We start from the raw sequence: 22,428 nt of genomic DNA, 5'->3' as shown, positions 1-22,428 counted from the left end.
GACTCAGAGAGTTGGATTAAGATTTCACCATCCACAGTGGAGCTTCTTGAGTTAGCTATGTATGGACAGATGAAAGAATCCAGTCCCAACAGCTGATATGACAAGCTTGATGCCCTAACCTTTCAGGAAGCTAGACTTGAACAGTCATTGTGGAATACTGTATATTCACGGAAATAAACCATTAGGAGGTGGATTAGTGCTCCAGCTAGCATGATGTTTTTTTAACTACTGCCTCTTATCATGCAATCTGAAAACTCAGGCTTCCTATCATATGAAAACCTTCTGAAGCTGTGAAAGTGCTGAGAACTCCGTCTGCTACTTTTAAATTTAATTTAATTTAATACGTTTATATTCCGCCCTCCCCGCTTTTGCAGGCTCAGGGCGGATAACAAAAACACAAACATCAAATAACCATTAAAACTTTAAAACACTACATCACTTAAAACACTACTACACTTATATGCAAGCATATAGGTGTCATATATTTACATATAAATAATTAAAATAATTAAAAGCAGCACATAGTTTAGATTGATGTTCCACACAACGGTTCTTCTAGAGCAAGTATATACACTATTGGGTGTGGACAGCAGCATCTGAGTTCACATAGGGGCAATGGTTTAACCCCCCCCCCCGAGGGTTTACCCCCACCCCCGGACCTTTTCTGCTCCTTTTAAAAAAACGATCTGAAATTCTCTAAAAGCCAAATCCTGCACCAAGTTCCAGTTCTTACTGTGTGGTGTATGCATTGGTCCCAAAGATTGTAAAAATCCCCACTTTTCATCTTCAGCACTCTAAGCATAGCTACACCCCCTTACCATTTAGCCAGCGTGAGTTGTACTGGTCAGTCCTCATGGCAGTCTGCTTGCCCATGGTACGGAAGATGGCAGCATCAGTGCCCATGAAGTCAATGTAGACACCTGCATAGAGTTCTTCATCTGTGGGAAAAGGTAGAGATCAGAAAGAATGGGGAACTCTTCTCCACAAGAGAAAACTACAACTGCAGCAGCATAGCTGGAAATGAAATACGGAATCACATTTACTCAGAATTCCCATATGTACTGCTTTGGACCAACTGAGGGAGGGATCAGGGAAAAAATATGGTGAGCCCTCATTTTACCTTGCTGGGTTATTTTTTGAAGGACAGGGCTATTTCTTCCATAGCACCAACACACGGTATACTCTCAGCGGCACTGAACATGACATTGATATAGAGGAAACAGGCAATGCAAGCAACTCCAGCCACTTTCCCCTCTGCCCTCTCTTCTTCTCTGCACTAGGAATCAGGAATTTGTACATCTCCCCATAAGGAGAAATGACATATTCTGGGCACTAGTGATAGAGACAGTGTTGCCAGTCAGAACTTCATTTTTTGTCCAGAATCATCATACAGAAAGGAGGGAGGGGAAAAAACAAATCTTAGTCTTCTCCAGCATCCTTTCTGTCAGGCAGCACAAACCTCAGGCCTATTGGCTGCCACTCACACTACAAGAAGTTTCCATAGGGTATAAGATTGATTCATTTGAAATGTGATGCTGAAGGAGAGTTTTGCGGGTACCATGGAAAGCCAAAAAGACAAATAAGTGGGTTCTAGATCAAATCAAACCTGATTTATCCCTAGAAGCTAAAACGACAAAACTGAGGCTATCATACTTTAGTCATATTATGAGAAAACAAGATTCTCTGGAAAAGTCAATAATGCTAGGGAAAGTGGAAGGCAGTGGGAAAAGAGAAAGACCCAAAACGAGATGCCTTGGCTCAATAAAGGAAGCCACAGACTCCAGTTTGCAAGATCTGAGCCAGTCTGTAATGATAGGATGTTCTGGAGGTCTTTCATTCATAATGTCATGTATGCCAGCATACCTGCCATGATTGTATTCTGCATTTTGTACTGGTCAATGCTACTTGCCAGAGTTATATGCTATATTCTGTGTGGATCACCAGAGAGTGTCTTATCTATTAATCCTAATTGCAGGAGGGCCAGTGGGCATCTCCATTATCTGTTGAAAATATGTACTTTCACTTCTTCCAGCAAGTGTACTTGGAGGAGAGCTGCTAGCAGTGCACATTGTATCTTTTCCCAGAGACTGGGATATTTTGCTTTGTACTTCATGTAGTCTAAACTAATCTGTTCCCATGCAACCTCTTTGGGGGTTTCGCGCCAGAATGTCAATGGACCCCAAGGGTGGGAAGTTTCCCTATAATTAGTTATGCCTTTGTTTGAATTGTCACTTCTGCCAATTGCCACCTTCGGGTGAACACCTGTACTGTATGGATCTCAATAAAGCTACTTCAACTGGAACACCTGCGTGTTAACTGTGGAGGGCTTGAGGGACCTAACGGCCAGGGAATGACACATAGGGTTGCTGTAGGTCAAAATGACTTGACAGCATATCACACACACACACACACACACACACACGGTTACTTCCTTTCCTACCCATCTGTTCTTATGACGCCCCTTCCCAACACCAAACCCATTGCCTTTTCCATTCTAGTCTACTAGCATTACTCATAAGCTGAGGAAAAGGAAGGGTGGGGGAAACAGGCCCTTGCGCCCACATTCTGCTGCCGTAGCTACTGCTACTGGGTACATGACCAGAATTCTCCTTGCTCTAGTTGAAACAACAGGAAGAAACACACTATATTTTCTCATTAGCACACTTATTTGAGAATATACAAAGATTGGCTGCACAAGTGGTTCCTCAACTGAGATATCCTGAATTCTCATATATTTGTATATGAGAGATTGTTTGTTTTTGTGAAGCACCTGTGCTTCCTGTTCTTCCTGTCATCAGTGGTGCATCTATTTAAAATATTTTTAAAAGCTATGAATTATATAAGATGGTAACTTTTGTCTCGTATTCATATTTTGTGTGAACATGAAATCAAGTTCTGAAGCTGTGAAGTTGTCCTTAGGAAGCCGGTATGTGAGCAGAGGCAGAGGGAAAGTAAAGCCTTTGTATGAGTGATCATCCTTTGCATGCTAACCTGCTGACTGTAGGAACAGGCTCAAAATCTTCAAAGGCAGATAAGAAAAGGATTGGGATAAAGGCTTAGTCCCCATCCACGCCCAGCCTACCAGATGCTCTTTCATGTCCTTCCTACTGTTGTCTCTGAATCACTTATAGAGGAATTAATCAGGCTTACAAAATGGACCCTGGTTTGTTCATCAAGCTCAGCCAGGAACCCACTGACATAGGGATACAGTTCTTGCCTTTCCCAGACCAGAGCTGCAGCTGCTCTCAGATTAATTAAGAAGTTTAGAGCTTGTCATGTAAATGGATACTTATGCCGGTATAAGATCAGAGGCAGCCAGGCAATATCAGTGGGCTGGAGGATTTGCGGGAAGTGAGAACTATGGCCAGTGCTGGAGGTTACTCCTGGGGGGAGCATGGTGCAGCTGTTATGCAGCAGCAGGCCTTGGGATGGCAGGGCAATGATACCACTCCTAATTATCTCCCTGCTGTGTACTTATGTAATCCCAGCCAATGTAGGCCTTACACTGCCTTCCTAATTGCAAAAGTCTGCTACCAAGGGGACTGAAGATGGAGGGTCTCTCCTAGAGATGAAAAGAACACCTATCATATGACAAAGTTCAGAGAATGTTCACATTTGGGATCATCTTGGAAGTGGAAAGTGTGGGGGAGACTAAGGGATAAAGAGAACAAATAATTGTGCTTATTTATATACAAAAGTCATAGGAACAAAGGAAATGGGAATTAGAGATGTGAGGGTGGGAGAAGACAAGCTTTGTAGCAGAGGTATCTAGACAAACTTAATCTTGGACCTATGTAAATACAGTGTCGTGGCCCAGTTGGGACTCGATGAGAGTGAGGACTCCTCTGGAGGAGAGGAGCCTTGTGTAACCAGCCAAGACTCCTCAGGAGAAGAGGAGCTCCATGTAGCCAGCTCTAGCCCTGACTCAGCAGAAGACGGTGATCAGGAACAACAGCTGCTGGCTGATCAGAGTTCACAGCCAGCAGCTGAGACAGAGGCACCAGCACCCTCTGGCCCCAATATCACAGGTGAAGCCCAGCCAGGGGCTCCCCCCCCCACATGCCCGGTTCACTCACACCCAAAGAGCACTGTAGGGAACAGCAGAGATTGGAACTGCAGGAGAGATGGCGCAGTGCTCGTCTCCTGACAACGCCAACTGCTGGAGAGTGGTGATGAGTAAAATTAGGGTGGAGCCCCAGCAGCGGCTGCAAACCATGTCTGGCTATGAAAGCTTGGCTGGAGAAACTGCCAGGCATGGAAGCAAAGAGTTACCTACTTGCAACTACTCTGTGGTTCTTGTATTGTGCTTGTGCCTACTCCTAGACCTGACACTATCGGTAACTGACCTTGGACTGGACTTGACCTGGCTTTTGGATTCTGGACACACCCCTAGCATTTACCTCGTGCTCTGACTATGGATTGGACTTGGCTTTTGAATCTTGAACTCCCCCTTGTCTTCATGTTGGTGCTCAGACTTTGGACTATCAGCTTGGGTAGGCCCAGCCCATGACATGTAACTTGCTACTCATGGCCATGTTTGTGGAATGTCTGGATAGTGGAAGAATATACCATAGTTGATGGATAAGTGGAAACAACTAAATGAAAATGAATCACGTAAATATCACCAATGAGAATTTGTCAAAGATGAGGATGTGCCAATGCCCTAAGTCCTCCTTTCCCTAGAGAAATTCAACCCCTCACCCTCAGTTATAATTTACTTAGAGCAAGGAATCTTTGACTGCACTATCCACTTCTGAGCACAGTCAAAATCATTTCCTGAGCACAGAGCTGCTTTCACTCTGTCTAGTATTCAAAGAAGTCTTATCCTCCTTTCTTCTAATTTCTATTAGCTCTTCAGAACTTACAGAGAGAGAGAACAAATTTTCAACTCCTGAAATTCCATTAGCAAATGAGGATGGAACTCACTGATTAATGCTGAGACGGAGTCCACCTTTGGGTCATAAGAGCATTTCCCTTTTCCTGATTCCAGCCTCTCTGGTTCCAGGTAGAATATGTAATCCTGAAATGGAAGGCAACAGGTGGATATATTATCTACATGATCATATAACCTTACCTTTGGTCTTCCTGGCTCATTTAGAGAGAGTGCATGCATGAATCACACTGCGCACTGGTGAAAAATACATTTCTGTGATGGAATTTTCATCCAATGATATAAAATCATAGTGTTGGAAGGGACCTTACAGACCATCTAATCCAAGCTCCTGCTCAATGCAGGAACAGCCCAAAGCATCCCCAACAAGTATTCATCCACCCACTCCTTGAAGACTGCCAACGAGGGAGAACCCATCTTATACCTAGGCAGCTGATTTCGCTGATGAATTACTTTTAACATGAAGAATTTTTTCCTGACACCCAGCTGGAATCTTCCCTGCTGTAGTTTAAACCCATTGTTTCAAGTCTTATCCTCTGTTGTCAACAGGAACAGCCCCCTTCCTCCTTCTAAGTGATAGCCTTTTAAAAACTCAAAGAGAGCAATCATGTCTCCCCTCAAACTCTTCTTCTCTAAACTGAACATTCCCAGGTTCCTGAGTCTTTCCTCATAGAGCTTGGTCTCTAGGACCCTGATCATCCTGGTTGTTCTCCTCTGCACCCATGCCAATTTGTTCACATTCTTTTTGGAATGAGGCCTCCAGAACTGCGCACAATACTCCAGGTAGTGCCTGACCAATGCAGTATATAGTGGGACAATGACATCCTGTGATTTTGTTACCCAGGTGGAGAACCTGGCACTTATCCTTGTTAAATTGCACCTTATTCAAATCTGCCTACTTTTCCAGTGTGTTCACATCTTGTTGGAATTTTATCCCTATTTTCAAAGGTGTTTGCTAATACTCCCAGTTTGGAGTCACCTGCAAATTTAATCAGTAGTCCCTTCACATAAACTGCTGCAAGTAGGAAGCCTTGGCATACTGTATGACTCCTCTGTGAAGGCCATTCTAAACTATTTCCTCCAGTGGCTGATTCCATGCATTGCAAGGCAAAGCAAAAGACTTCACTTTTGGAGGCAACCACCATACCAAAGGGAGCAACAGCCTCTATATAATGGCTGTTTGAGGAACACTAGGCCAGAGTGTCCGTTGGCAGCCATAAAAGCAAATATCGAAGCTGCTCTTAACACATTTTTGCAACAACCTATTATTAGCATCCCTCTTGACACCTCCATGACACACTAGGAACAACAGCGCTGTCTACATGGTATTCTAACAGTAGCTGCTTTATCCTATATCAATCCCACACTAACCACAAGAAACACTGTTGCAAAGCCATTCTCTTAATAGTTACTGCCCTGCCCTGTGAACCTATTTACAGGCACATCACTTTGCCACTTTCATGCAAGCCTCAAAATAGCTGCCCCATGCTCAAGTTGTCAAAGTAATGTTAGTTTGCCCTAAATAAATCTGTTCTGTGGTTGGAAAATACATCAATGACATTAAAATACCACATTCCACAGTATCTACCTGCATGATATTATTTAATAAAGCCATGCATTAAAAATCCTATTTCTAGTGCACACCATCTCATGATCACGTCACATATCATATTCATGGAAAAGATCAGAAATGCTGATCTGTGGAATATCTTTACAGAAACCTCTCATTTTCTCTTCAGTGTTAACACCATTACATTTTCAAGCTTTCTGCAGACATACAAATTTCTTTTTATGTAAAATGAGTGATATAAAAGCTATGCACAGCTATGCGTTTAGTTACTGTTCCTTATTCTTCAGTGTAGTTTAGCCTCAAATGGAATCTTATTAGAAATTCCACAGAACATTAGGGAAGATTTTGACAGAGTGTGAATGGATGCAATATACTGGGCTGTTCTTGCAGCTATAATTAATTAGTTAATATAACTGCCTACCCTATAATGAAGGCTCAGGAAGGGAAACATTGTGTTCTTATCCCTTCTGTATACAGATAGGTCAATATGGTTTCCACTTAATGGGGGGGGGGGGCTCAGCAAAGTATTCACAGAATTATCAGTTTCAGAGATCTTTGATATGCCTCAGCCCTGATTTTCTTCAATCATACATGATTATGACCATTGTCCCCTCTTTGGCATTCTCAGGGCCAAGCTACAAGTGATGAATGACACTTGAAGGGCAAGTGGATCGAGTGGAGCGCAAGTGGAGGGCAAGTGAACAGGGAGAAATACACTTGCCGTTCAAGTGTCGTTTGTCACTTGTAGCTTGGCCCTAAGTCACATCAGATAGGATGTCAATATTCCACTTCCATATATTAATCAGAAGAAACTCAGCCTTCAAGTGACCTTTAGATAGTCTTCGAGTATCTTTGACAATGTTTATTTATGTCATTTATAGTCCGCCTTTCTCACAGAGACTCAAGGTGGATTGCACAGTGTGAGATTAGTAGTTAGTATCAGGGACATTTCCCTAAACAATGCCATAGGGTAGATAAACACAAGTTTACAAAGTCATCGCAGTAGCAGGAATTCAATACAGAGTTGAAGAAATGCTGAAACACAACATAACCAATTCTAGGGCTGACATTAGACTACATGAAGCACAAGTAGCTCACATTACTTCCACATTATTTCCTCAAGATAAAACTACCATTGATGTACAAATGTATTTGTGTAGGAAATAACCCCATGTTGATATTGATGTAAAAAGTAGCTAAAGACCACATATTGCAAAGCTTTGGTTGACTAAGGGTTCTGATGCCCTGCCTTTGCAGTTCCTCACATTTTCCTTCATTCTGGATGGTTCCAGGATTTCCTGCAATACCCTTCTACTGATTTTCATGTGTTTCCTTCCTATCCACATGCTAGAACTTTGGACTGGGTAAGCAAAAAGCTTGCTGAACATGCACACAGCAATAAATTCAAACTACATATCACAACCGGTACATGGTAGCACCCTAAGTAAGTCTCCCAGAGGGCAAACATTAGAACACCAGCCATGACTAGAGATGATGTGATGCAGGTCTTTAAGCAGAAAAACTAAGTTGAAGAATGCAAAATAAATGAATATTCTTATAATAAATTTACTAACTCGGACTAGTACTCCCAAATGATATATGTATGATCCACCTCTGGTCTTCCAAGGGAGTTGCTAGGATGCCAGTGCCTAGCAGAGCTTGAAAGTACCAGTGTCACAGAAGGAGTCTGCCAAGGCAGGGTGGCAGAAACAAAATTTGAGAAAACTAATGTCTGATCACTAAATACTTTTTTTTTAAAATGGAAATTACTGCTTTAAGGATTGCTTTCATTTGAAAAATGAATCAACTCAGATGCATTTTGTGTTTTGATATTTTTGATAAAAACATTAGCACATTCAGGGCTTTTTTTTCTGGGAAAAGAGGTGGTGGACCTCAGTGGGTTGCCCTCAGAGAAAATGGTCACATGGCTGGTGGCCCCTGCTGGAGTCTGTCTGGAGATCAGGGGGCGGGGCCACCAGCCATGGGACCATTTTCAAGAGGTTCCGGAACTCCGTTACCCCATGTTCCAGCTGAAAAAAAGCCCTGAGCACATTCCAGCCTAAGTTAAGCAATTTTTTAAAGTCCCACTGATTTCAATGAGGAAGATTTAAACACATGCTTATCCCTCTCACTGAAATAAACAAGATGAAAAAATGCCTAACTTGGGCCAAAACACATTTTCCACATCACTGATTTCTCGGGAGGAGTTTCTGATGTATAAAAATAATTCTTTCAGCAGTTTTATTTAAATTTCTCAAAATATTATTATCAGGTAAAGAGAACAATTAAAGTCAGGATATTTGATTAGACTACCATCCTGACCTTTAAAATACTATTATTTCCCATATTTTTCTCTCCCAATACTCTTCTTTTCAATAGGGGTACAATGGCCATTATCCATATACTATTCTGGATTTGTGGCTATTTATTAGCAGAGAATGCCCACAAAATGGAAGTGTAAACTTTCTAGGACTCTTTCTGTCCAGAGTGTCATCATTTTTATGTTATAAGAACAGGGTGGGAGGAGGACTGAAAAGGTGAGAAGCACAAGATGCAGGGTTCAAATACCTTCATATTGAATTAATTCTTTTGTCAGCATCCACCACACAAGACTGTGCTGAATGGTGCTGAATCTGTCTTAAAGATGGATTAGACTGGACAGAATAAATCCCTTTCTGTAGTTCCTCTTTCACCTGAGGAATTGCTAAGGTCAGCTGCTTTCAGTGGAATGGGCTGAGTCAGTATCAGTGGTGTAAGGGACATTAGAGTTCGGATGAATGAACAGGATGAAAAAAACAGCCAAGACTAGCAGTGTAATCCTAAGAATAGTTACTTCAGTCTAAACCCATTGATTTCAATGAGCTTAGACTGTAGAAACTCTTTTTAGGATTGCAGTGTAGGGGCATAAGGAATGAGGCGCTTCTACCTAATGCTTGCACAGGCACATCCAAAAGTCAAGCCACATCCAAAGAGAGACAGTCAATTTTTTAAAAATCAGAGTTTTGCCAGAAAATGTAGAGGTCTCACTTCCTCTCCACTGTAAATGACCATGCACAGTATCTGAAAGAAGTTGGCTACAGAAAAAAGTCCAATATTAATGATAGAATGTATGCGTCTTACAGGAATTTGAGGGGGTTTGTGAACTGATTTTGCCTGGAATTAGAGCTGAACAGTAAACTGTAGTCTTGTTTACTAATATCTCTCAATGCCACTGATTTTGTTCAGCTGGAGGTGCCCTCTCTTCCCTCCTATCTTTCTTGCTCAAACAGTGCATGTGTGCAAAAACACACAATGGTCTATAAAAAGTTATTCTAATAAAAACAGAAAATACAGGATAGGTATATTCCAAAGCAAGTTTTAATTGAGTTTCCACAATCAGGAAAATTCACAGTAGAAAAATGCTGTAACTGTAATATTTTTTCTACTCCCGTTTTTAAAAATATTATTTAAAAAATAATACATAGCAGCAGTCTATGTTCACTTCTGATAACAGCATCTGCTGACAAAATCATTTATACCATCCCATCATTTTCACTGTCAGCTCCTTTCACCACTTATTGTATATTTGTAACTCAAGACATGTGATTCTTTTCCTTACACAAATGGTATTGTTGGTACTTCACTGGATACCTTTCAAAGGAATTAAGAATGTGGAGGGAGTTCTTCATTCCAGGAGACAGAAATGCCTGTCAAATGAAAGTCCATTGCTTGAACAAAAGTACAAATAGACTTCTTTCCATGGAACACAAATAAATTGAGTCTGTTTAGGATAAATACCTCTTTCAGTGCAAGAGAGGAGTCATTCTGTGTTAGTGGAAATGTCACAAATTGTATTCTGTCAGTAACAACATAGGTTCAGAGTGATACAAATGTGGGCATGAAGGACTCAAGATTACAGCAGCATATGACATATTGTGGTTGTTAACCCTATCTCTTTGGAACTTCCCACCATCTGGAACAACCCACGCTCTTCCCCATGTATTACGTTAACAACTTGGGAGGTCAATAGTGGCAGGATATCACTGAAGACTTGCTTCCTCTTTCTAATGTATGCCAAACACATGTTGCCACCCAAGGGAGTAAGAGGAGCAGGATTGTTCCTGATATTGTTGTCAGCTTGTTAAAATGGATTGCACAACCAGTGACAATATATGCACTGTTTATATTGTCACTGATTGTGCAATCCATTTTAAACAACATGTGTTCAGCAAGTACAAACAGGAGATTTGGGGGTACATTAAACGCATGAGGTACTGATAGTTGGCTTTTGAATGAGACCATACGTTAATACATACAGAACGTTAGTTCTAGTAAGTACTGAAGACTGCAGATATAGCCTGCTAAACAGTCATACCTACTGCTAGCAGTTGACTTTGGCTGGAGGGGAAATTGCTTCCCTTGTTCATAGGGTCAGAAAACTTCCAAAGTCTGGGTAGAGAGTGACATAGGAGATCCATATACTGAACAAAAACAATGATGCCATTAACATTAGCTTCCTTTATCTGAACATCCCAGAGTCCTCTAGGCAAAAGTGCACATCAGCTTTAGAGGAAAGCAATTAGTATTGGTGGTCCAGACTAATACCCTCCAAGGGTGAGGCACTTTGTTTTTGAAACAGAGGGGAATCCTTGGTTGGAAAAGGCTGGGAAAGAAAGCAAATGACTTCAAGTTCAGTGCACTTCTTTTCAAGTTTGTTTTTCCATCAGAGAAAAAAATGAATTTGTTTCCCCAGACTAAATGTGCCCCTGAGCAGGTATGTGGGCAATAAGTTGCACTGATGTTTTAAATAAACATCGAAAAAATTAATGAAAGCTGCAGTTCTCAGGATCATGTCTAAAATTTCTGATTCTCTTTTTGTCAGTTTATTTATAGCCATGAAAGTTCCTAACATTTGAATCAGGCAGCCTCTTCAACCTAGAAAATAAAATAAATCAGTAGCATTTCCTGTCTGCTGTCAATGCACCATCTTGTGCACACATGGGAGAGGCAACATTGCTGACTACAGGGAGGCTTTAGTCCTTTACAAATCCAGAGAAAATATATTTAGGCTGTGGACCGCTTGGCCAATCTCAGGTTGCAGCAAACATCTTCATTAATGCCGTCTATGTATCAATGAAGACCATCCCTGGGTACTAAGTCTCATGCAAAGAAAGGTTTTCCAGTTAGACTCATCCATATATTAACAAACCAGTGTAGGAACTGCTTCCAGATGGCTCAGTTCTGGTTTGGCAATATCTTTTAAGAAGAGCCATGTGGATTGAGTAACTGACATGGTTAGTTCTTGCAACAGAGTCTTTGAACAACTTTAGCATGGGAAGAAACATGTTAGTGAATTCAACTCACATAGTTTCTCCTACCCTGCTCTCTCTCTCTCAAAATTTCATACCCATCTCCCCCTTTTCTTAGAATGACAGTAGCCCTTATCAATAAAAAACAGTGACAGAATTGGAATGGAAGTTAAGATGATGATTTCCTGAGTTCGTTATGACGTGCAGTAACCATGATAAAAAAAAATACATATGGCCAAGTATAACAAAGCCAGTTTTCTTCCTCTTTCTGACATTTCTTGGCATGGTTAGGAATTTTGCTTACTCTTTAATGAAATTCATACTCCCCCAACGATGAAAGCAAAACCATGCCTTACTTCCAGTGATCATCATAATAACTTTGATCATCCCAGTCTCCTAGTTATTCAGGTAGCCTTGCTTCAATTAAATATATATTTGCCCTAGCAATCCCATTTGTTCCACTTTCAAACTATCCAAACATTTTGGACGATCAGGCTATTCAAGTCTATGAAGCTTCCCTATACAATAAGGTCAGATATCCCAAGAGTGCCGTTTCCTGGGGCAAGACTTGTGCGAGCCTGGGGAAGAAGGTGTTAGAGTAAGAGAGGAGACGCAAGGAGAGTCTGTACAGGAAGCGCGCTCATTCCTAGATGGTGTGGGGGTGAATTTTGAGGCCAGTCCATTTCCAAAGGGTTTGGCCCCTGCCCCTGTTAGTTGTTAGGTGCATGCCAGTTGAAATGAAGGTTAGAGAGCCCAGGCTCGGGCACGGTAGGGAAGGAGCCAGATGCGTCCTTGGGGAAGGGCAGGGCAGAGCGCGATTCCCACCTTGCGTTCCACTGGAGACGGGCGGAGGGAGGAGTCAACTGCTCTACTTCCCCGTCCTCCCTGCTGGACGGACTGGTTCAGCTCAAAAGCCTGAGGAGAGGAGGAGCAGAGTTAGAGCTGGCAGGATGATATGCCAGAAAAGCAGGAATAGCAGGGTCTGGCTAGAGAATGCAGCATGCAAAAGACTTATTTTCAGTCTCAGGTACATGTACACACTTCTGTTGAGCCCACAACCCCATGTTAAGTATTTATGTCTTGTCTTTCATATGTATATATCCAGTAGCAGCATCTACCTATCACAATTCACTTATGGAGGAGTGCCAGATTCACCTCACTGGGAAAATTAATAGCCTGGCATAGTTCCTCATCAAGAATTTCTTCTGCATCTTAAAGCTGAATATATTATAAACCATATGAACTTGCCTGGTTATTATCTTTGATGGAGGTCTGGCACTGGAAGCCTCCATCTTTTGAGGTGAGGAACTTTCCTTGCAATGGTGCCTATGTCTATGGAACTCCCCCCTCCATGCTCATTCATGCCCCACCTATGTTGATGAGTTTTAAGTATTAGGCAAAATCTTCCTTGCTTACCCAGGATTTTAGTAATAGAATGATGAACTAATTTTGCTTTAATAATCTGTTGGTAATTGCTTTTGTCTTATTTTGTATTGATTGTTTTATACTGCATTTCTTGTTAAATGGGTTGGAAGCTGCCATGAGTAATGTGGATAAAAGGTAGGGTGTACACATTTTAAATAACTAAAGACGTAGCCAGGTAAATAAATCAATAAAGACACCAGGTTATTACTCCTATTTTGTTATGGCTTGTTGGTTCTGTGGCCTTAAAGTCTTGGCAATATATTGAAAATCTTGATCTATTTGTTATGGAAATCTGTAAGAATGTCAACCAAAACATTACAGAAAAAACGTAAAAAGAAAAGCTTAGCCTTCCCTAATATTGCACTATAATACTATGTATTATAATTGAATATTATATTAACTTGTATCAAATAATGGTACCTTATGATTAAAGATAGAACAAGTAAGAAGCAAATTTCCTTTAAATTATTTACCATGGTTTTGTCAAAAGGACAATTCCTTTTTGTATACCCCCCCCCCCGGTTAATGTATTTATCAGACTTGAGTGTGTGGAGCAAACCAATAAAAAGGAAACTGAATCTTCATATAACTGGCTTTTTATCATGTTTATAATGATCAAGACATAATAGCTGATCTATTGAGATTGTGGAATGATATGACATCAAATGCCAAGTGATGAAAATTATTAAGTGAGGTCATCAAAGTTTATCTCACAGAATGGAGAAATACCCATATTATTTCACTAGTTTATAGAGAAATAAAATTAATAGCTTAGAGGATACTAATGCTAAGATGCTGCAAATCTCATGAAAGGCATCTTGGACATTTTCTAAATATATTCTAAATAAAATGTTTATACACTAAAATTGAACCACTATGTGAGGAACAATATAATAGTATAAGACTTCAATCCAAAATATAAAACATATTGTTGGTGGGTAAACAACATCTAGGTAACAGTTTGAAAAGAAAAAGGGCTACCTTTTTGTAAAAGCAATTCTTGGAATATAAAAGGTGGGAACTGTCTTTGTATCTATTCCACTCTGTTCATATAAATTTTAAGAATAAGAAATATAATTTTTGTATCAATGGGATCTAAGAGCAGAAAGATTAAGTAAGATATCTAAAATGCTGGACTTGTAATGATAATTTTGCACATATTGGTGGGTTCCAAAATGCAAGTCCTATTAGATGGACATTAATAGGTACAATAAATATGTACCAGAGTATACAATCCCACAAAATCCATATATTTATATGACTTGGTGATAAGAAAAGAATTATCAGCCACTGATAATGTGTTATTAATAGAAACAACTAAAGTTACCAAGAATTCATAACTAACAGCAATATCCTGAGGCCTGCTGTGCTACCTGCACCCCTGCTTACCTGCAGTGCTGCTCATCAGCTCCCTAAGGACCTTTGCAGAAGAGCTATGCCAGCGGCCAAGCCAGGCAAGGCGCAGCGAGGCCACAGGAGGAAGGACACACCCCGCCATTCCCCTGACAACTCTGCTGGGATCCCCTGGTGGCTGTGCCACCCCCATGACAGACCAGGGACTGGTAAGCAAAGACACAGCCAATGTGTGGTCATGATCCTTGCTGCCCGTTAACACCCCAACATTCCCTGCCAGACAGCAGGTAGCCAGGGACCACCTGCACCCCTCCCCATGGTCATGGCACTCACATCAAGGCACACAGCTGGGGAGAAGCTGTCCAGGGGGAGCCCTGGTGCCATGGGAGCAGGCCCCCGCACTCTCCACCAGGGCTGGCTGGACCATTGATTCTCAGCCCCCCACGGGTGGTCTCTCTGGTGTTGCCTGATGTTGCTGTCCCTCATGGACAGCTGGTGCTTAGGGTGGAAAGAATCCCTGCAAGCATGCATGTCACAGCCCCAAGGAGGCACTTGTCCCAGGAGGTGCCTTGCACTTGGGTGGGGGGAGCTGCCCAGCCAAGTCGCAGGTGGCGTGCATGCCTCCCCTGGAGGAACAGCCCACTGTGAGGGGTGTGTGGGCCAACTGCCCAGCCAGGGGGACCCAGCTGAGGTGGCCCTAGAGCATGTTGCAGGAACAGCCAGTGGACACAACCCCCCTAGTAGACAAGGAGGGAGCTGCAACGTGCTTGGAGTTGTGCTGTGCTTACTGATGGGTGCATCACCAGCTGCATCACCAGGACGACCCCACAGTGTGCCCTGGGCCACCCCTACAGGTGGGTACCCTGGGCAACCCCTGGGCCACCCCTGCAGCCATGAGCTGCCCAAGCGGCCCCTCATTGCATGCCTCGCCCTTGTATGTCACACTCAGCAGATCCCCCAGGTGGCCCATGGCTACTGCTGCAAGTGTAGTCAACTTGGGGTGGTATACCTCTACGGGAGCATCCCCAGAGTTGTCAGTCTGTGAAGTCAGACTTAGCTCTCCTCTCATGTGCAAGTGCGAGGGACATCCTGAATTTCACCAAGTTCCCCCACACCTTCTCATGAGCTCCCCACCAAACCCCAGGCATGGAGGCCAGTGTTTGGGGTGCCACTGGTGATGGTGGAAGGACTGAAGCCAGGGTGGCTGGCTCCATGGTTCCCTCTTATCTGTCAGGAAGCCCTTGGCCCTCTCCAAGCCATGACTCTGGACAGGTTATCTGAAATGGAGCTTGTTTGGGGGTTGTTAGCCTTCTGAGTGGGACTCAGCTCTCCTCCCATGTGCGAGGGACACCCTGAATTTCACAATGTTCCCCCTGAGCACTCTTGCTTCACCACCATGAGCACCCTCTCTCACCTGGAAGTCTAAGTCCTCACAGCAGAGGGTTCTTGGGCAGAGTCTCTGGATGCATCCCTATTTATCTGGAGTCATGGCCATGGGTAACCTGGCCAGAGGTTATGTAGGGCACCTGGGGGGCTGATTGGGTGCAGGGAAGGGGGCTCAGTTGCTGCAGGGGCATGAGTGGATTGGTCACTTGTAGTTGGCAACCTATGCTCTGCCAGGCCACTTGGGCAGGGCTGGGCATGGGGGGTGGGAATAGTCCTTTCCCACTCAATGGGAGCTTATGAGCTATGTCACCTTTTTTGAGGCATAAGTTTGCACAGGTCATGAGGGCATTCCCATGAATGATATGGCTCAGGAAGCGGATTAAGTCACACTCTACCCCCCATCCTGTCCCCTGGCCCACCAGCACAGGGTCTTACACCCCACTTATGCCTGCGTCCAGCTGCTGTGGCCAGGCACCAGCAAAGGATCTGGGTGGAGCGATGCTGGGCCACTGCACCATCATAGGGGGGTTACAACAGTGTAAATCTGGGATATGCTGTCCTAATTTCTAGTTGGCTTCCAGGCCACTTTGCGCTATAATACTATTTAATTTATTCAGAAATCAATTAATAAAACATACCACACAGGCAAGTTTACAGATACAGTAAACTGTAGCATGCAGGACAATCCATTTAAGAAAGCTAATTTTTATTCCACCAAGGAGTGGTCTGGATAAGTTTTCATAGTTTAAATAATATCAAGGAACAGTTTATAATTCCATTCTAATTTATTTTACATTAAACATTGTTTTACCTACAATCTCTTCTTTTTTGTATGTTCAAACCCTGTTGATTGTTGAGAGGGGAGATTTGATTTCAAGTCTATACAACTTCTGCTGATAAGTATTTAAGATCTATGTTCCATCACTTTAACAGTTTCCTATTCAATTATTGTGGCTCCTTTCTGAGGAATATTTCATGTTACATTTTTTAAAAAAAATCTGGAGATCTATCCCCTTGTCTAAATCTCCATAATGTGTTAATGCACACCATCCACAGTCTACTTCCTGATCTGCATAATATGGTGCCTAATATGCTCATTTTGCTTCTAAACCAACACTTTTCTGTGGCACTGTCTTCCAGTAACACAGGCTAAAGCAGCCTTTCAGCTATCTTGTTCACTGCCTCTAATGTTGGAGCTGCTGCAACAGGTAAAAGATGCTGCTTTTCCCATTTAGTTGTGTCAGGATTTGGGCAGCATTTTGCAGAATGAAATCATACCACCAGAATTTTGCCAATAGCCCTGGAAGATTAATAATACTAATAATACCCTAGACCAGGGCTTTTTTTCTGGGAAAAGAGGTGGTGGAACTCAGTGGGTTGCCCTCGGAGAAAATGGTCACATGGCTGGTGGCCCCGTCCCCTGATCTTTGGAATCTTTTTTTTTTTAACTACAGAATTGTTCAGAAAGGCCACAGCATATAACAAACAAGGACACCGCTAGTGGCGCTTCTACTCTCTCCTCCCCCTCCACTTACAAAGCATCATAAGTTTCTCTTGCCCCTCTCCACTTCCAGAAGGGCCACTGTTAGTTCGAACACTAGAATTGGTCTTGTTTTACTGTTCAGCTGTTCTTAAAGTTAGGATGTCCTTTCTAACATTGTCTTTGTATACAAATATTCCTACCTTCTATCTTCCACAAGTTTTTGTTCTTTGCCCAGTTCTATTATAACTTTTTCATGGTGGAATAAACAGAATTGTACCTTCATTCAAATCAGGATGCACCACTAGCATTTTAATACTTTGTCGTATGTTATTTTTTACCTCTGTATGTTCAGCTACTGTGAAAAGGCATAGGAACAGAGCTAAGATAAAGGTGACAATCTAACATGACTCTGTGGGTATGCATCGTTTGTATAGTGCATGTGGTGGTGGTAGTGGAGGCAAAGCTGACTTATGGCAAACCTCTGCTGGGGTTTATCAAGGCAAGAGACTAACAGAGGTGGTTTGCCATTGCTTGCCTCTGCAACCTTGGTCTTCCCTGGAAATTACTAACCAAGGCCGATGCTGCTTAGCTTCCAATGTCTGATGAGATCAAGCTTGCCTGGGCTATTCAGATCAGTGCTAGTGCACGTACAAACCACTTTTTTCAATTCAATGCATGTGTGTATGACCTTATATAATTGGTGCATATAATTTGTCATGAACTGCCCCGGTTTAACATGAGAAGATGAGTATCAGAGGAAGAGGATAACTTGCCCCCCAAGTCCTGCCCTGGCAGACCCCTCCGACAAGGTGGGTCCTTCAGGTGACCCCTAAGGGACCCTCAGCCACCAAGACTTTCAAGCTTGGAGGCCCCAGCATGGACCTGCCCACTGCTATACCTGCCATAGTCTCCTGAAGGACCCCAAATAGTAAAGAGTTCAGTAGCACCTTTAAGACGAACCAACTTTACTGTAGCATAAGCTTTCAAGAACCACAGTTCTCTTTGTCAGATGCATCTAACATGGCTAACTCCTCTGGATGAAGGACCCCAGGAGCAGAAAGGCTAGAGCAGAAGCTGAAGGGCTAGGGCACAGGGCTGTGTGCTCGGCAGCCTGAGGCCTTCCCCTTGCTGAGGAAGTATCAGGAGAGACCACTGAGTCACTGCAGGACTGAGCCCCCAATACTCCTCAGGAGTAGCAGAGATGACTCAGCTTGGAGATGACTCAGCTTGTAGAAAGGAGCCTAAGGAGGAACATAATTTCACCTGCAGGGGAAACTCCCTATATAAGGCTTCAGTGGGACTAGAGCCACTGTGGGATGAACGTGTCTGTAATCTTGGTGGCCAGCCCACCAATTATCTGACCTGCTTGTTAGTGAATTTTTGGAACCTTGTTGCCTGACCCTTGGGCTTGCCTTTGGACTATGCTACCTAACTCTGGACTGTGACTTTGGACTGTGACATGAGCACCACAGTTGATGGAGACCCTGTAAGTTGCTGCACTTTGTATCTCTGACTCGCTCAGAGATCCTCTGTAGATAGTAATAGAAAGCTGACTGTGGCTCTTACCCCAGCTACAAGTGGGTAGAGGAAGCAAGGGCACATGGCTCTGCATGATGCAAGACATATTCATGTACTTTGATATACCTATAAAAGGTATGCCTTAAAAGCAGACACAACTAATTTTGGAGAATAACCAAATGCAGAGGTTTATAGTTAAGAAATGAGTTCTTATGGCAAAGCTTTTGCATGGAAGGTTAGAGGTGTGCTACTAGGGGAACCGACAGGACCAACAGAGGAAGCCTAGCACTGAAGTTTTTGTTGTTCAATACTGCTGAATAGCATGTGAGCTTGAAGGTTCTTGTCAATGCTGAGGGAAATTTGTCTAGGATTCTTCTCCTTGAAAGAACATGAAAAGATCATCTTTAGCCCTGATTCTGCATGTCTTCTCATGAACTCTTTCTATAACAATAATAATATATAATAACCAGCAACAGAACCTATTGTGAAAATAAATACAATGGGCTCTAGCAGCAGGTCCTTGGGAGGGCCATGCAGGCACAGCCCTCCAATGGCCCTGTAGCTGGTGTGGAGGTAGCAGGAAGGCAGTGTGGGGGGGGGGGCCCTCCCCCATGCAGCGTCTCCTTGCCAGCTCCGCAGCCCCTCAGAGACCTGCTGCCGGTGGCATGGAGGACCGGCATGGACCTCTGATGGCTGTGGAGGCAGCAGGAAAGCCCTGAGGGGGAGGGAGGCACAGGGGTCTCCTGTGCAGCACCTCCCTGCCACCTCCGCAGCCCTTCAGAGGCCTGCCCTGCTGACAACTGACCTTTTATCATTGAGCAGGTGCACCCACAGTGCGCCTACGGCAGGATAAAAAGTGAGTCAGTGCCAATATGGCTGGGCTTTTATGTATAGGATGATTCCCTGTCTTTTTTTGAAATATTGCTAATGCAAATGCAGCATTACAAATCCAGCACATTTATAACAACTGTAAACAAGCTGCACCAACTTTATTCTAGCTGGCCTAAAGTTGTGATATATAAACAGTCCTGAGCACTGATGCACCCCTTCTCAGACCAGAAATTACAGAATCATGACTGGGGCAACAGTTACAGGCTTCCACTGCAGAGATTCTTCAGCAGGAGACTGTGACAGATTCCGACATAATTATAGGTACAGAAACAACACAAGCTGAGACAATTGTTTCCGAGATGCTGAGCACTCAGTGGATAGGTGTTGTGGGTTAACACATGGCTCGTAGAAGGAATAGGGGTGTAACTTAATTTCCCTAAGAAATCGGGATATGTATTAAGAAAGGTGAAGATGGAAAAATGTGTATCTCATTAGACTCATCTACTGTACTCTAACCCGCCCTGAGCCTGTTCGCAGGGAGGATGGGCTATAAATCAAATTAATAAATAATTTGAGTTCCCCTCTAAATGTAGCTTACATGGGTTATAAACTGACACTTTCTTCTTTTTCCTGGCCTAGTGCTAGATTCATTGCCTAGAGTATTAATGCTTTGGGCACTGCTTAATGTGATCTGTGTCCCTTTCCACCTGCTCCAAGTGTGGTCCAAAGTTTCCTTTATCAGCATAGCCATACAATTTTCTGGCAATGATGTGGATGCAGTACCTCACCTGTGCTTTACGGCCCCGATTGACAAAGGAGCAAACAGGATTGTACGCCCCAGTGCCACACACGTATAGATGGGTTCTATTCCAGGGCTGGATAAGGCGGATGAAGTTGCCACACTCACCCTGGAAAACAAGGCGGGGGAGAATGGTATGTTAGTCCAAGTCCCACTGAAATTAAATCCACTCCAAGGAAAACAACCAGTCAGGCTATGAAGGGTTGGGTGTTTCATCATGGGAAAAACTGATTTATACAGTATAATTAAGCCATCATGCAATAGTTAAACCATTAACCAAAAACTCCCAGTAACTTCACTTCTGTCCACATGAAAACAGGTTGAGCGCCAAATGAGTTCCTTTTGCCTTCAACTATGTTTGCTTCTAATTAACACTGAGCCTACCAAGGCTTGATCCTCTTTGAGAATTAACAAATAAACCTTTTGCCCCCAGTCTCAGCAGCCCCTCCTCCAAGAATGAGCTGTACGCACTTCACAGATAATGTTCCTGCCTCTCCTCTACACAGTGTTCCTGTTGGAAAAGTCTTGAACTGTTCCTGCCCCCCCACACACACTCCACTTTGGAGCCAACACTCCTTTTTTACATCTCAAAGGCAAACTATAAGTGACATAAACGTGAGTCTGCCCTGTGGCTGCTGACACCATTTTAGAAGCGTTTCTAGTTCTTTTAAAATTGTCATGAGGCCTGATTCAGAGACCAGGCACAGCGCAGCAGCCCCAGGGACTCCCCCCTGCATTGCCTTTTCAGGTGAAAAGCAAGAAGAAGGTTATCGGGAAAATTAATGAGAAAACAATCAATATGTATTAAACCAGTAATTAATTTATGTTATTTGCAATTCTTTCATAACAGGGCAATTTGCCTTTTCAGGGGGAAAAACAGTAATGGGGACTTTTTTGGCACCTGAAAAGGTGTGGCAGAAGTAGGGTTGCCAGGACCTTCAGGGCCCAAACTGGGGGATGAGAGGGTCATGGGGGGCATGTGGGGGGAACTTACCTTACTCACACATGAAGGACTTCCTTGTTGTGGCAGGAATGATGTCATTCCCAGTGAGACAAGGAAGTCCTCCAGAGCTCAAAGGCGCATGCTCTAGAGCTCCCAGACCTGTTCCCCTCCCTTCCCCCACCCCCACTGGCCAGGTAAGTGGGGGTGGGGGTGGAGGCTGGGAATGGGGAATCCCCTGCCCCCACATGAGAAATGGGATCCCTAGGTGGGGAGAGGGAGAAGAGCTGCTGGGGCCACCATGTCCTGTGTGCGCTCTGCTTTGTGACCTCACATCAGTTTTAAAAGAGCCAGAAATGCATTGCTGGCCAGGGGAGGGACTCATGGCCACTATCACTTGTAGTTTAGCTCCTATGCTCCAGAATCTGTAACTGAAGCAGTGTATAAACTGCAGCTTAGCTTTCCACTTCACAGCCACTTGTTCTGAAAGCCAAGAAAAGAATTGCTGTAATAGTGCTGAGAAATATCTTGGTATCAGGATGGCAAACCCCAGGCTTCTGTTCATGCTTATTTTCAAAAGCTAGAGACATTTTTTTTGAATAACAAATACGTTAACATAAATTCCCTGTGATGGACACAGCAGGAGGACAGTTTGGACTTATCTGTGGAGGAAAAGAAGAAAGGCAATACAGGCAAGTCCATCTCTGGGTCACTGCTGCTCATTAAGAGGATCGGGGGGGGGGGTGGAGTAGGAGACTGATTGGTCAGTGAGGCTCAGACAGAATAGCTAATGGGGAAGTGATCGTGATGAAGGCTGGAGGGCAAGCAGAACAGTCCCTGGAGTGTATGCAAATAGAGTTGTCAAGGCCTGAACTTGTTAACTAATTGGATTCGAGACAAAGCTTGGGACTCTGTGCTGGGTGTCTGAGTGCCAAGTCTAGTTT

The 22,428-nt window shown here is 43.4% G+C and overlaps 1 protein-coding gene across 2 annotated transcripts in view; it reads right to left on the bottom strand.

Moving 5' to 3' along the window:
• The window catches only part of SEMA3F (semaphorin 3F), a 163,401-nt gene that overhangs the window by 29,927 nt on the left and 111,046 nt on the right, over positions 1–22,428 (bottom strand). The window contains exons 5-8 of one of the 2 annotated variants that reach the window (XM_054976293.1): positions 20,534–20,653; positions 12,575–12,664; positions 4,927–5,020; positions 819–938 (exon numbers count right to left, since the gene is read on the bottom strand). In XM_054976293.1, the coding sequence (XP_054832268.1) occupies positions 819–938; positions 4,927–5,020; positions 12,575–12,664; positions 20,534–20,653 (424 nt within the window). The remainder of the gene's footprint in view (positions 1–818; positions 939–4,926; positions 5,021–12,574; positions 12,665–20,533; positions 20,654–22,428) is intronic. The other variant, XM_054976294.1, reaches the window with a different exon arrangement.

The sequence above is a fragment of the Eublepharis macularius genome, chromosome 4 (assembly GCF_028583425.1).
Source record: "Eublepharis macularius isolate TG4126 chromosome 4, MPM_Emac_v1.0, whole genome shotgun sequence".
Lineage (NCBI taxonomy): Eukaryota > Metazoa > Chordata > Lepidosauria > Squamata > Eublepharidae > Eublepharis > Eublepharis macularius.
Note: the sequence above shows the minus strand (reverse complement) of the source record. Positions and strands in the feature narration are given on the sequence as shown.